The following is a 14,446-nucleotide window of genomic DNA, read 5'->3' as shown; positions in this document are numbered from 1 at the left end:
TGGACCAATATTTGCCATCCTTGTATCTAAAATTAGCGTAAAATTCCCTAACTAGAGCAGGGTATACGCGTCCCTTCAATTCCAAAAACTGAACGGCTCCTTGAGCCTCCATGTCATGCGGAAAACTAAAGTTTTGTTCCGCTAACCAGGTTAAGTCGGCATACCTGATGTATGTAGGCTTGCGGCCTTGAAATTTTGCCAACCGGGTCTCTTGCAAAATGAGGGAATAATAGGGGTCACCGCGGTCCCGAGTGGAGGGTGAGCCGGTTTCCCTTCTTCGAATGCGCGTTGCTGTAGTCTTGACCCGCTTTGGACGACTCTGCTCCATTGAAGATGATGAACTCGAAACTGAGATTGATGAACAGAGGGGCAAAGCCTAACCTAGGGTTTGGATTGGATGATTCGGAATTGGGTGGATTTCGGATGAAATAGAGCGATTTCGGAAGGTTTGAGAGGTTTAGGATGAGGTTTACTTAATCCTATTGCACCTGGATTAGTATTGTTGCTGTTTCAGAAAATCAAGGCACAGAGAGATTGCGAAAATGTCGAGAAAAGTGCAGAACCGAGACACTGTTTGCCTTTAACGTACTGGTTTTAATCGATTAACGGGATGGTTTAATCGATTAAAACAGTGTAAAATTTGAATTTTCAAAAAAAATTGCCCAGGTAATCGATTAACGGGCTGTTTAATCGATTAAGTTTTAGAAAATTTGAATTTTCCAGAAATGAAGCCCAGGTAATCGATTAACCAATTGCATAATCGATTAAATCAGTGAAAATTTTGTTTTTAGGCAGCAGAGTGGTTTCGACTTTTTAGGACACATGCATGCATTACAACAGATTTATCGAGATATTTATAATCACAGAAAGAGGTTAATCAAGAGATATAATTTTGCATTTTCAACATATATCATTTAAACATGAAACACATAGGCATATAGAGGCAAGACAATTAATGCAAACAGCTAAACAATTTTTAAACAAGATATTGTTCATCAAGAATTCCTAGTTCTCTCCTTAGAACATAGAAGGTATCCCTGGGAAGGGGCTTGGTGAAAATATCTGCTAACTGTTTAGATGTTTCCACAAATTCAAGAACACAGTCACCTTTTTGTACATGGTCACGCAAAAAATGATGTCTAATTTCTATATGCTTTGTTCTAGAATGCAAAACGGGATTCTTGGATAGGTTAATGGCACTTGTATTATCGCATTTTATTGGGATCTTTTCAAGTTTAAGACCAAAGTCCTTAAGTTGCTGCTTCATCCAAAGGATTTGAGCGCAACACACACCAGCGGCAATGTATTCCGCTTCGGCGGTGGACAAAGCAACACATGCTTGCTTTTTGCTGTGCCATGCTACTAATGAACTGCCCAATAGGTGGCAAGTACCACTAGTGCTTTTCCGATCCAATTTACATCCGGCGAAATCGGAATCGGAGTAACCCACCAAGGATAGTGAGGCATCCCGAGGATACCATAATCCCATGTTAATAGTTCCTTTTAGATATCTCATGATTCTTTTAACAGTTATATAGTGTGATTCTCTAGGTGATGATTGATATCTCGCACACATGCATACACTGAACATGATATCAGGTCTACTTGCAGTTAAGTAAAGTAAAGACCCAATCATACCATGATACTTCGTTACCTCGATTGCTTTTCCTTTCTCATCTTTGTCTAAGTAGCAAGCAGATGCCATAGGTGTGGAAGCTTCCTTACATTTGTCCATTTCAAATTTCTTGAGTAGCTCTTTGCAGTATTTTGCCTGATGGATGAATATCCCACTTTCTAGCTGCTTTATCTGAATTCCCAGAAAGAATGTGAGTTCTCTCATCCTAGACATTTCGAACTCCCCCTGCATCATCTCAGAAAATTCTCTACACAAGATATCATTAGTAGATCCAAATATTATGTCATCTACATAGATTTGTACAAGCAAAACATGATTTTCTGATTTTCTAATAAAAAGCGTTGTGTCAACCAAGCCTCTCTCAAACCCTTTTTCTAAAAGAAAGGTACTAAGTCTGTCATACCAAGCTCTAGGAGCTTGTTTGAGACCATATAGTGCCTTTTTAAGTTTGTAAACATGGTTCGGATATTTAAAATTTTCAAAACCAGGCGGTTGGTCAACATAAACTTCTTCTTGAATGTATCCATTCAGGAAGGCGCTTTTTACATCCATTTGAAAAAGTTTGAAATTCATTAAAGATGCAAAGGAAAGAAGCATTCTGATGGCCTCAATATAAAACATTTGCAACCGAAAGCGTGAAGATGGGATATATTTGGTTTGCGGCCTTTCAAAAGTTCATAAGGAGTTTTATTCAAATTAGGCCTTAAAAGTAATAGATTTATAACATAACATGCAGTATGAACTGCATCTGCCCAGAAGCACTTGGGGGTGTTACTTTCATTAAGCATGGTTCTCGCTAATTCTTCTAAAACACGATTTTTCCTCTCTACAACTCCATTTTGTTGTGGAGTGCGAGGAGCAGAGAACTGATGCAAAATGCCATGCTTATTACAGAATTTGTCGAACTGAAAGTTCTCAAATTCTCCCCCGTGATCACTTCGTATATATATTATTTTTAGGTTAAGTTGGTTTTGGATTTGCTTGGCAAGATTTTTAAAAGATTTTAACGCTTCACTTTTTGTAGAAAAAAATAATGTCCATGTAAATCTAGAGAAATCATCAACAATAACTAGAGCATAGTAGCTACCACCAAAACTCATGATTTGTGATGGTCCAAACAAGTCCATATGGAGTAACTCCAAAGGTCTTGAAGTGGATATCACATTTTTGTTTTTAAAAGAGTTTTTGGTTTGTTTACACTTTTGACAAGTGTCACAAATCTCTTTAGTTTTAAAATTTAGTTTTGGTAGCCCCTCAACTAGTTCGTTTGATGATAATTTATCTAGATGTTTTATATGGATATGTGCAACGCGTCTGTGCCATAGCCAGACGTCATCTTCTTTAGAAATAAAGCATTTTGAAAATAATCTAGTGATATCATCCAAATTAACCATGTAAATATTATTTATACGCTGACCAATAAATTTAACGTTATTAGATATAATGTCACGAATGACACAACAATCAGAGTCGAAAGATACACGGTTACCTTTATCGCAGAGTTGGCTTATACTCAGCAAGTTATGTTCTAGTCCTTCAACATAAAGGACATTATCAATCAGAGTTTGGGATGAGTTACCAACTGTTCCTGTGCCGAGTATCTTTCCCTTGTTGTTGTCTCCATAAGTGACGTATCCTTTTCCTTTAAGTGAGAGATCCAGGAAATTTGATCTATCACCTGTCATATGCCTCGAACACCCACTATCTAAGTACCATTTTTGTCCATGTGTTCGGAGACATACCTGCAAAATAGATTACTTACTTTTCTCAGGTACCCAATTTATGTTGGGTCCTTTTCTGTTAGTGATTAGGGAATCATCTCCCTTCTTTTTCCATACATAAACTCCGCTAGGTATACCATACTTTCTAATATAGCATGAATGAGAAGTATGACCATATGTGTTACAATAAAAACAAGTAGGAGAATGCTTATGATATTTATTTTTAGCTTGAGCTACCGGTTTTCTATATGGTCGCTTATTTTTAGCAGTGCGAGTATAACCTAGACCAGTTCGATCACCAACATTTCTAGTTTGATTAAGCAAGTTATCTAATTGTTGTTTACTGTTTGTGAGACGTGTGAGTTTTTCATTTAGTTTAAAATTGTCCTCTTGCAAAGTCTCGCAAGTCTCACAGACAGGTTTTTGACATAAGTTATTAGCAGAGCAGTTACATGAGCTACAAGAATAGATGAGATCTAAAGTTTCATTTTCCAGTTTTAATTCATCTAATTCTTTTTGCAATTGGCTTATTTTTTGTTCGTTTATTAGGATTATCCTTTTCCTATCAATGTTAATTCTAGCCAATTTCTTTAATTCGTCATGCAACTCGATCATATAATACATCATAAGGAGGTGAATCATCCGAAGTGGATGAGGTGTCAGAATATACCTCATTATCCTCGTGTGAGTCTGAATTCCCATCGTTGTCAAATCTAGCCATCAGACATAGCTTTGCTGACTCCTCCTCACTAGAGGTGCTTGATGTCGTTTCCTCCTCAGGTACATCCCATACGATGTAAGCTTTCTTGGACTTGAATTCCCTGGGAGTGCTCTTCTCAGAATCAACCTTTTTCAGATAGGTTGGACACTGAAATCTCATGTGCCCTACTTTTCCACACTCGTGGCAAGTGAAGCGATCTTTGTTGTTCTTGCCTTTGTTGGTTGACTCTTTCGCTTCTTTCTTTTGATACTTTTTGAGTCCTCCTTTTCTTTTAATAAATTTGCTAAATTTTTAGACTAGGAGACCCATAGTTTCATCATCTAGATCGGAATCAGATTCATCATCAATTTTCTCTTCTTTGTCTTTGGAGGTCGTGGCCTTCAAAGTGATGCTCTTCTTCTTCCGGTCTGATTCTTCATTCATGGTCAAGCGACCCAACTCCATTTCATGCTCTTGAAGTTTTCCAAATAAAGTAGCTAAAGGCATAGAATCTAAATCTTTAGACTCAACAATTGCAGTCACCTTTGGTTGCCATCTCCTGTCAAGACAACGCAAAACTTTATTAGTTAGTTCACCTCTAGCAAATGATTTATCGAGAGCAACTAAATGGTTGACAATATGAGTGAATCGCTTTTGCATATCACATATTGATTCGCTTGGTAACATGCGAAACAACTCATATTCGTGGGTCAGCGCGTTCAGTCTCGCGCGCTTGACTTCGCTAGTGCCTTCGTGAGTCACTTGTAAAGTGTCCCACATTTCTTTCGCATTATGGCACTGCGAGACCCTAAAGAATTCATCATATGATAGGGCCGATGTGATGATGTTTTTGGCGCGCAGGTTATGCTGGACCTTTTTGCGCTCATCATCGGTCCATAAACTTTTCGGTTTATCTTTAGGTTGATCGTCCACAAGATGTTGTGGAACGTAAGGGCCGTTGACTACGGATTCCCAAATATCCGAGTCTATGGCCTCAATAAAAATTTGCATGCGCACTTTCCAGTAGGCATACCCTTCACCACTGAATATTGGTGGTCGATTAATGGATGACCCATCACCACCAAATGGATTTGAAGAACCCATTCCTTTTCCCTTTAGGATCACGAATACGCGGTTGAGCTAGCACTTCGTACTAGCTCTGATACCACTTGTTAGGTATCAGTGGTTACAATACACCTAGAAGGGGGGGGGGGTTGAATAGGTGTCGCGGTTAGAATTACCGCTTTTCGCAAATCAACACTTAATGCTGAATCAACACTACTTAATCGATTAAGGAAAGAAAGATAATCGATTATATGCACAATCTTAATCGATTAACAAAAAGAACAGTTTTAAACAGAAACAGTTTTAATCGATTAACAGAAACAGGATAATCGATTAACACAGCAATATTAATCGATTAAACAGAACCAGTAAGCAATTACAGAAACGATTAAATGCGAAACAGATAACCGATAACAGAACGAATACAGAGCTTACAAATTTGTATATCAGAATAGCTTGCAATACAACAAAAGAACAGAATGTATTAGTTGAATCAAATATACAAATTAAATCGATTGAAAACAGTAAAGAGAGAGAGAGAAACAAATCCTGCAAATCGAATTTTTATCCTGGTTCGTTTGCTGTCCACTGCAAACTACATCCAGGCCTCCCGGCTGACTTGGGAGATTTCCTTCACTATAATCGAATCAATGTAATTTACAAACACATTATCCAATTACAACACTTAGCAAATGACAAGAAATCAAAGAAACTATCCAATGGTTTGACTCCCTTCCTACCGATAAAGAAAACGTTTCTTTCGGCGTAGCCCCAGCCAAAGAATCTCTCGTTCTTTCCTTTTCTTACACTCTAAGCTATGAAGAAACACACAATCTCTACTGGTGATACGACACCAAGAGATTCCCTTTCACAACAATTACACAAGAATTACAAGAGTAATATTAAGCTATACCTAAGCTCAAATACAACATGAAGGCTTTACTCTAATGCACATTTAACACAAACACATGTGAAATGACAAGTATTAGTTATGAAAACAGAAGTTACAGAATCATAAAATTCATGAAAAAACGCATCAAAATATGCATGAACATGTGAGGGAAAACATGAGAGATTATAACATGAAATGCACTCAATCCTAAAGCAAGGAATCTCTCATTTCTAAACTCACTAATGCAATTAACAAATAGATGCAGCAATTAACACGTAGAATGCTCTAACTCTCTAATAAATGCAACATGCAACTTATGAGATTAATTCTGAAAACGCAGTTTATAAAGAATCAGTCCAGAACCCCAGATAATCGATTAAATACCTTCTTAATCGATTAACGGGACTAAAAATCATAACTGATTCTGTTTTTCAGTTTTTCAAATACGTTATGCACTTAGTTCATACATGTTTAACACTTAGTTTATGCCTAGAATGCACATATACATGTATTTATGTGATGCATGGACATATTATGACATATCTCAAAGATGAAATGATTTAAAAGATTTATGCATATGAGACATGTATTAGGTGACCTAAGCCTTAGACTCAACTTAAACTAGTTTCTAGTCTAAGCCTAGTACCAATCAAAGACTTAAGCATGTTGATTTGTTGGTGATCTTCAAGCTCTTATTAGCACAAGTTGTCCTCATCAAAACCATGACATATAAAGAGAGCTTTCCAAAGTGTTCATCTTGACATGCACACTTTCAATCTCCCCCTTTTTGATGATGACAAACACTACATCAACTTCATCAATTGTAATAAGAATTGTTTGATGAATAAGCTTGAAGATTGTGTTGGCATGATTGATATGATGTGCAAATATATCAGAAGCTGTTATTACGATCAACCTGCACAATAAAAAACAACAAAACAACCTTTCTCTCTCTTTTGACATTATCAAAAAGATAACCCAGGTCAAAATTGAAATGTTCCCCAAGAAAATTACAATGTTTATTTGCTAACAATGAAAATACTTAAAACTCCCTAAACGGCTTGTGAGAATATAATTCCCACTTTATTGAAAAACAACTCAAAACCCTTCCTCCCATAATCATGGTCTTCAGATGGTTTTCCTAAGTGGACGACCCCAGTTGTTGGCTTGAATCCTCCATAAATAAAAAATAAACATGTATTCTTAAGGGATCCAGATTGTTGATGTGTCATTTTTGCCATTGCCCTAGTCATAGGATCTCATAGACTTTGTATGAAATCCTGATCAATATTGGTCCAGTTTGGTTCACATCACAAATCCATAAGCTTTATCCACACCAGTGTTTTAGGGATACACATCTGTTGTACCATAATAAGTATCACTCCATGTGCCATGAGATTTCGATTGGTTGAAAAAATGTATTTAAGTTAAAATTTAATTATTAAGTATTTTTATGATTAGTCATAACTTATGGCACATGGAATGATACAAATTATAGGACATAAATTGTTCTCTCATGTTTTAGTCACATTAGTTGTGGTTGAATCAAACTCCGAGGTCCAATTGGAGATTGCTACATAATAGTCAAATATTATCATTGACCTTCCTTGCAACACCTTGTATATATCAATAGCTAGATCAAATTGACCATAAATAGCCATTCTTAATATCCATCATATTGGAATCACTTGTTAATTTCCACACAACCTTGACTCTATCTCGCATCACCTTGTAACCTAATCTTTTACCAATGTGAGTGACAATTAAGGCATCTCTCTGTTGGAGATATAAGCTTCAATCACATTTTCATCAAAGGTTATTTAAGGCAGTAAGTGATTCTCTCCTGGTAGATCTGCATGTGCCAGACCTTTTGCAATAAGATTAACCTCCTTCCTTACTAGCTAGTATTCATCTCCATTTCTTGGTTTGGAGGTTTGTCTGCAGGGAGAGCATGTTCACTAAAAGCTTGAGCCGTGAATATGAATCCAATGCATAACCCATTCATGACTTTGTTCTCCATAGGTTCCATTAGTGTAAAACTAATTTTTTTTTCATCTGTAAGAGTCTTTGTTATGCATTTATAGACCACATTATAAAGGGAAATGGGTATAAATTGATAGGTGTGTTGGTTCTAGAGATAATAATGAGGTTTTTGTTGGTTCGAGTTACAGACTAAGTCACTCTCTTTTGGACATTCACGACACTTATCTCAATTGTGCAAACAAAGTATAACATATTCTACTTCATGCTGAAGATTATCACATTACACCCGCCCCAATATAATGTTATTACTCTCTCAATAATATTGTATAACAGGAAATAAGCTTAATGATGTATTTTTACACATACACTTATTCGTTCATGTTCGGTTAATGTTTCTTATAAGCCTTGATTGCCAACAACAATGAACATACAAATGATAACGTTCATAAATAGTTGGGATATGGGCAGAAACAAAGATAAAAACAAAGGACAAGGGAGTGTTACATTAGAGTTACACCATGGTCTTAAAATTGTGTATTAAAGTCCATGACTCTATAGAAATGCATCCAATAAAGTCAGTATCCAAAGCTTTGGTTGTGTCCAGTCCTTGTTCGCATACAAAGCTTGACTGTGTCCAATATTTTTCCTGTTCTAAAGATTGATTGTGTCTAATACTTGTCTGCTTTAAAATTTTAAATATGTCCAATGCTTTCTAACATTTCAAAGTAATTGATCCAATAATCCGCTAGTTGAATAATTAAAAGCATTCTTCCATGAGTGATAATATTTTCCATGAGGCTGAGCATTAACAAATGTGTATATAGACTTCAATTTATTCCTAACATAAACCACAACAACATTTTCATTTAGTCTAGTCAATAAAGTTTGTGTGTTTTAGGTTTGGTGCTTCTATCTTAATATAGAAAAATCTCTAGAAATATTTCCCAAAATTTCATAGGAAGTGGCTACAACTTCAACACTTCCATAGATTAGTCTATCTAGAACTCTTCTAATTAGACACTCCACATAAAATATTGACCTATTAAGAGTTTCTATTAGCTCATACCCTTATACTTCAAGAATCTTGATTATTATTTAATTTCTTACAACAAAATATATAACCTCATGCCACTAATGCATTTTTATTATCACTTGAAACTAATTATTGGAATCTCTAATCTTTTAGGTTGAGTTACCATTATAAGAGACTTGTCATTCTAATGGCAATAGTTGGATTCTGTAAGAAGTTTCTAAAACTATATCTCTAGCTAGTTATTTCATCAAACAATCTGCTAAATTTTCATCATTTCATACATATTACACTCTCATAGCTCCTAATGAGAGCAGTTCTCTAACAAAACTTTGTTTATGATGAATTTGTCAGTTTTTACCATTGTGATAATGGTTCTTAACTTTTGGAATAGCCATATCACTATCACAATGAATCAATGATGAAGATCCAATCATGATTTATTTTTCCTAATTATTAATTTATTGCTAGATTCTAAGCAACTTTTCTTAGAATTAAAGAAGGAATCGAGATTAAGGGATTAAATCAGTGCACAGACACCAAATGTTATACTCATATTTTGGTAAAATATAATAGCTTGTAAAATATCTTGTACTTTTTCAAGTGGCAGGGTATCCCATGCCATATCTGGCAAATTTTAGTAACGATAGTTCACTCGATAACAAGTAACTTCTCAAATTGGGAGAAATTTTCAGTCAATGACTATTCTAACTTATTTTATATTCTAATCATATTATTTAAAATATAAAAAAACTAAATCATGAAATCTCCTAATAAAATTTGATAATTGGACGCACATTAATTAGCTAATTCTAAGAGTAACAACCAACTTTTATTTGAATATCTTTCTTAAGCAAGATAACTTCACGCTCACGTATTTTGAAATAAAATAGGATAATTTCATTATAAAATACTATTTATTTCTGAATATATTGAAGATATCATATTTAAATACAGAGCTGAAAGGATTCATGTGACATACTATTTACATAAAATTGGTCCAGCTGTATAATATTAAATATCATATTTTTTATTAATTATTTATTACATCATCTTTCATATAAAACTTTCATAAAAGTCACCAAAATCATATAAATTTAAATAGCAATATAAAAGTATCCTACAAATACAGTTTATGCAAAAACATCAGTAGTTCTTAGTTTAACATAAAAGGGGAAAAAGTAATGTTTGAGTCCCCTCCTTCAATTAAAAGTACGTGAGTATACTTTAGAAAAATCAAATAGATAACGCAATGACACTTCACTTCACTGTTCATAAGTATGCAGTTCATGTGTAAAAAAATAAAACTTAGCACTCACAAAGTCACAAACTACAAGTCCTGTAACAGAAGAACTTATATGACACAATAGGTAACTATCAAACATATTAAGGTTCGGATATTATTTTGATATCATAATTCGTTTACATTACTAACAAGACATTGGTATAAAGATATAACACCCAACTAGATCTTCAAAATAATAAAAATGTCAAATGTTCGATTCCTTTGGACAATACTTATTAGGAGGGGCAGTCAAGAACCCGGAAATAGATTAGTTCCTTATCCATTAAGTGAATGGATACTCTTGGCAGTAAATTTCGTAGCATCTGAACATATAACTTATCACACTGTACTTAAGAATAACAACAGTCAGCATTTTAACATTCACAAATGTAACTAGAAAGTGTAACACAAGGAACCAGTAGCCACTAACATTTGGTATTTTATAATAGTGGTAAGAGCTAGGACCATTTGCAATGGAAGAACAGAAATAACAGAACTGTCATGAACATATCCCTTCATGCCCATGAACAGGTTAGATGAAAAGGTTTGAAATTTAATTGCACTTGAATTCATGTTCCTCATATTCTTGGTCCAAAACATCAATGATCCATTAGGTAAATCTCAAAACTTAATGGATGCATTGTGAATTATTTGTATCATGTATAAAAACCAAAAACTGAGGCAATTCGACACACGACCGAACATAAATTCCATGTCTGAGCTTCCCAAATCATGCCAACAAATTCTTATTTTGAATAACAAGCAACAACTTTATATACTGTGATGCTACTCAGAACACCAGCAAGTGCAAAATGACTAAGCAAGAAAAGGGACAGCAAACTTTTTGACATAGCTAAAGTACACTCACAATGTACAGGCATCTAAGCACATTTTTTCAATTGACACTTTACACTTCAACACCAAATCATAATCCTATTCCTTTGATATTGAAATATGTCCAACCTATATACTGTGCAATTCTTTACATAATCAATAATGTTTTCAACTTTCAGCATCTTAATCTCGTTTCTTATTCAGTCTCACATTTAGGTACAGTTGCCTGGAAAGCAACTTTTCGTTTTTTCTGAATTTGGTTGACCAATTCAGAAATTAGTACATGTAACTTTGGATTAGGCTTACGATTATTTGGGAGATTATAGCCCGCCCTTTTTATTGCAAAAAGCAGACACTTTTCACCTCTCTGGCGATGAGCGGGGCATGCAGGAGGAACCGTGGATCTCAATACTGGCTTATTACAAAAAGAAGGCCCTGTTGGCAAACTGCATAAAAGCCAAAAACCTTGTCAGTAAAGCAGTCTGCTCAAGACAATGGTAATTATAACAAATAAGAAAACAATATGCAATACATAAAATCGAAAAGGACATTATGAATTGAAGAAATGAAAACAATTCAGTGCAAAACAGCATCCGATACCTCATGTTAGCTAGGATCAAAATCTAAGTTTCGATTAGAAGGTTTGCCACATAGAATCTACGTACTGTATAGTGCAAGATGGTGCATTGATGAGATGGAATGCTTTTTACGTGTATGCTTCCCTGAGACACAACTATGTCTGGATTTGGTAACTGAAGTCTACAGGTATGTGTTGGATGTTTAACATGTGATATTTCTGTGTGCAAGCTAAGATGAAAATATGATATATACTGGTATTAACTATGAAGAACGGTAGGAAACTTCAGTGAGAAGAGCTGCATTACAAGGTAATTGAGAGAAAAGTCATGACATAGATGCAGGTAGGAGGGAAAAAAGGCATCCCACTGCATGACACTCACATAATGGGGTACAGGGCGGGAGAATAATTGTATGCAGCCTCACCCCTGCAAAAGAAGGCTGTTTCAAGAATTTGAAACAATGACATCCAGATCATAAGGTCACAACTTTACCGTGTTGCACCATGCTCCTGCATCCCAAAACTACCTGAGGAGTCCCCCCACTCCATTGCTTTTTATAGTCATGTCCCCTTCTGTGATTCTAGCTCCTTCACCTACACCATACTTCCTAGCTCATTACCCAATGTACCACTATTCCTCCTATCCTGTTTCTACAGTATGCCTGAAGGCTGATGACTTCAATGCCCATCAAATATTTGAAATACATGGTTGAATGTAGATCAATATTTAATAAGGTACATTACAAGAGCTATCTACAAGCTTATCCCTCTAACATAGGAATCTGGTTTGTTTTGAATCCATGAAATGGATTATTCAACAATGTCATGCAAGTGTCATAAAACTTAAAACAAGGTTGATTACAAGGTATAAATTTCTAGGTAAGTACATGTGTTCATCTTGTTTTGGTCCTAAATTTGAAAATACAATCAAGATAGGCAGAAATGAACTAGTGTCACTGACCACAAAATTGTGCCAAACTGCCCATGATGTTGCATTGCGATTAAGAAGCATTAAATTGCTTACATTTACACCCAAAACAAAACAGAAACCAATTAAATAGTTATCAATCTTCGAAAACCAAACAGGAAAAGGAAAACTATATCTCCAGGAAGAAATTCGTACTGACCTAGACACAAAGAAAAACTAACACTGACCAAAATTCTAACCAACCAAAGCAAATCTCTTAAGTTACATCAACAACACACCACATGATATTCCAGATTGGGAGGCTCTCCTATTTTTTAATAACACTTGCGAGGTTATGGCTGCTACATCTATCCTCCTAAGGCGTCACCAGTGGGAGCCTCATGCACTTGTCGGAGAGAGAAAGAAAATAAATTTTGTTGTCTAAAAATTTACTATTTCTCTGCATCCAAAATTAAAAAATAAGGGCCCCCCGAATTTCTCACCATCAAATCAAAATTCTTAGGTTATATAACATTAACAGCACAAAATTTTGAAATAAAAAACACAGACAAAAAAGGAACCCTTAAAAAATTACATTATTTTCTTCCTCCCCATTACTAACCCTGAAATTGTACCTAAAAAACAAAACCTAGCCATTAAATTTCACTATTTACCAAACTACAACAAATATTCAGACACTCACACAAGACTTTTGATGAACAATTAGTATTTCAATTCACACTCCCAAAATAAATAAATAAATAAAAAATTAAAAAGAACCTCACTTTTTAACGACGAATCGGCATCCACGATAAAGCTTCTGTTTCGAATCAGAGAGTATATGAGTGTGACAGAATCTAGTAAGCGCCATAGCCTTCGATTTACATCCACTAGAACCGCAACGAACGACGTCATCTCCAACAACATTTTCAGCGTTGCCGTTTACATCGCCTCTCGAAACGACAGTGCCGTTTGCGTTTTCGCTAACGAAGGGACTCTTACCGTAAGTCCAGTAGTATTCTCTATACTTCGATTTTAGGTCTTCCATTAGAGCCCAATAGTGACCTCTGTAGCACCGCGAGAGTTGCCTCACTCGCCGGAGCCGACGCGCGATCACCTCGCGACGGGACAGCACGCGCGAGTTTGAAAGAGCTGAGTCTTCGTCGGCGCCGTCGATCGTCATCGGCGGTGGTGGCGTAGGGGGTGATGAATCATCCATGGATATGAATAAAGGGAAAAAAAATCGGTGATAATTTAGTGTGTTTGGTTGAAGGTTTCAATTTGATTTGGTCGAAGGTGTGAAGGTTTGGATGTTGAAGTTGTCATTATCTATGAAGTTATATTAGGAGTAAGGGTGGAAACAGGCCAGCCGCCTACCAGGGGCCTATTACCTGGCCTATAACAGGCCAGGCCAGGCCAGGCTTTCTTCGTAAACAGGCCAGGCACAGGCTTTTTGAAAAGCCTATTTAGTTAAATAGGTCAGGCTGTAGGCCATCCAAAAGGCCTATTAAGCCTAACAAGTCGGCCTATTTAATTATATTATGTAATATGTTCATATTATACAATTTTAATATAAGTAATATTATTATACATATGTAATATTAATATAAAAAATATAATTTAATTGTTAGGGTTAGAAGAGTCTAATTAAAAGTAGGAATATTAACCTATCTAAATGTAGATATGATGACCTATTTCAAGATGATATAGTAAAACAGGCTTTTAAACAGGCTAACAGGTCAGGCCAGGCTTTTAAACAGGTCAGGCCTAGGCTTTGAAATTTTTTTTAAACAGGCTAACAGGCCAGGCCCAGGCT

At 35.7% G+C, this 14,446-nt stretch overlaps 1 protein-coding gene across 1 annotated transcript; it reads right to left on the bottom strand.

Annotated features, from left to right (window-relative positions):
* Positions 1–11,120: 11,120 nt before the first annotated feature.
* Positions 11,121–13,953, bottom strand: LOC109340886 (INO80 complex subunit D-like). Its single transcript, XM_019578649.1, has 2 exons — positions 13,416–13,953; positions 11,121–11,592 (listed from the first exon to the last, which is right to left on the bottom strand). The coding sequence occupies exons 1-2, from the start codon at positions 13,847–13,849 to the stop codon at positions 11,343–11,345; spliced, it is 684 nt and encodes a 227-aa protein (XP_019434194.1). The 5' UTR covers positions 13,850–13,953; the 3' UTR covers positions 11,121–11,342.
* Between the last annotated feature and the right edge of the window lie 493 nt (positions 13,954–14,446).

This window comes from Lupinus angustifolius, unplaced genomic scaffold (genome assembly GCF_001865875.1).
Source record: "Lupinus angustifolius cultivar Tanjil unplaced genomic scaffold, LupAngTanjil_v1.0 Scaffold_276_40, whole genome shotgun sequence".
In the NCBI taxonomy this organism is placed as follows: Eukaryota; Viridiplantae; Streptophyta; class Magnoliopsida; order Fabales; family Fabaceae; genus Lupinus; species Lupinus angustifolius.
The sequence above is the reverse complement of the archived record's forward strand: the minus strand, read 5'-3'. Positions and strand labels throughout refer to the sequence as shown.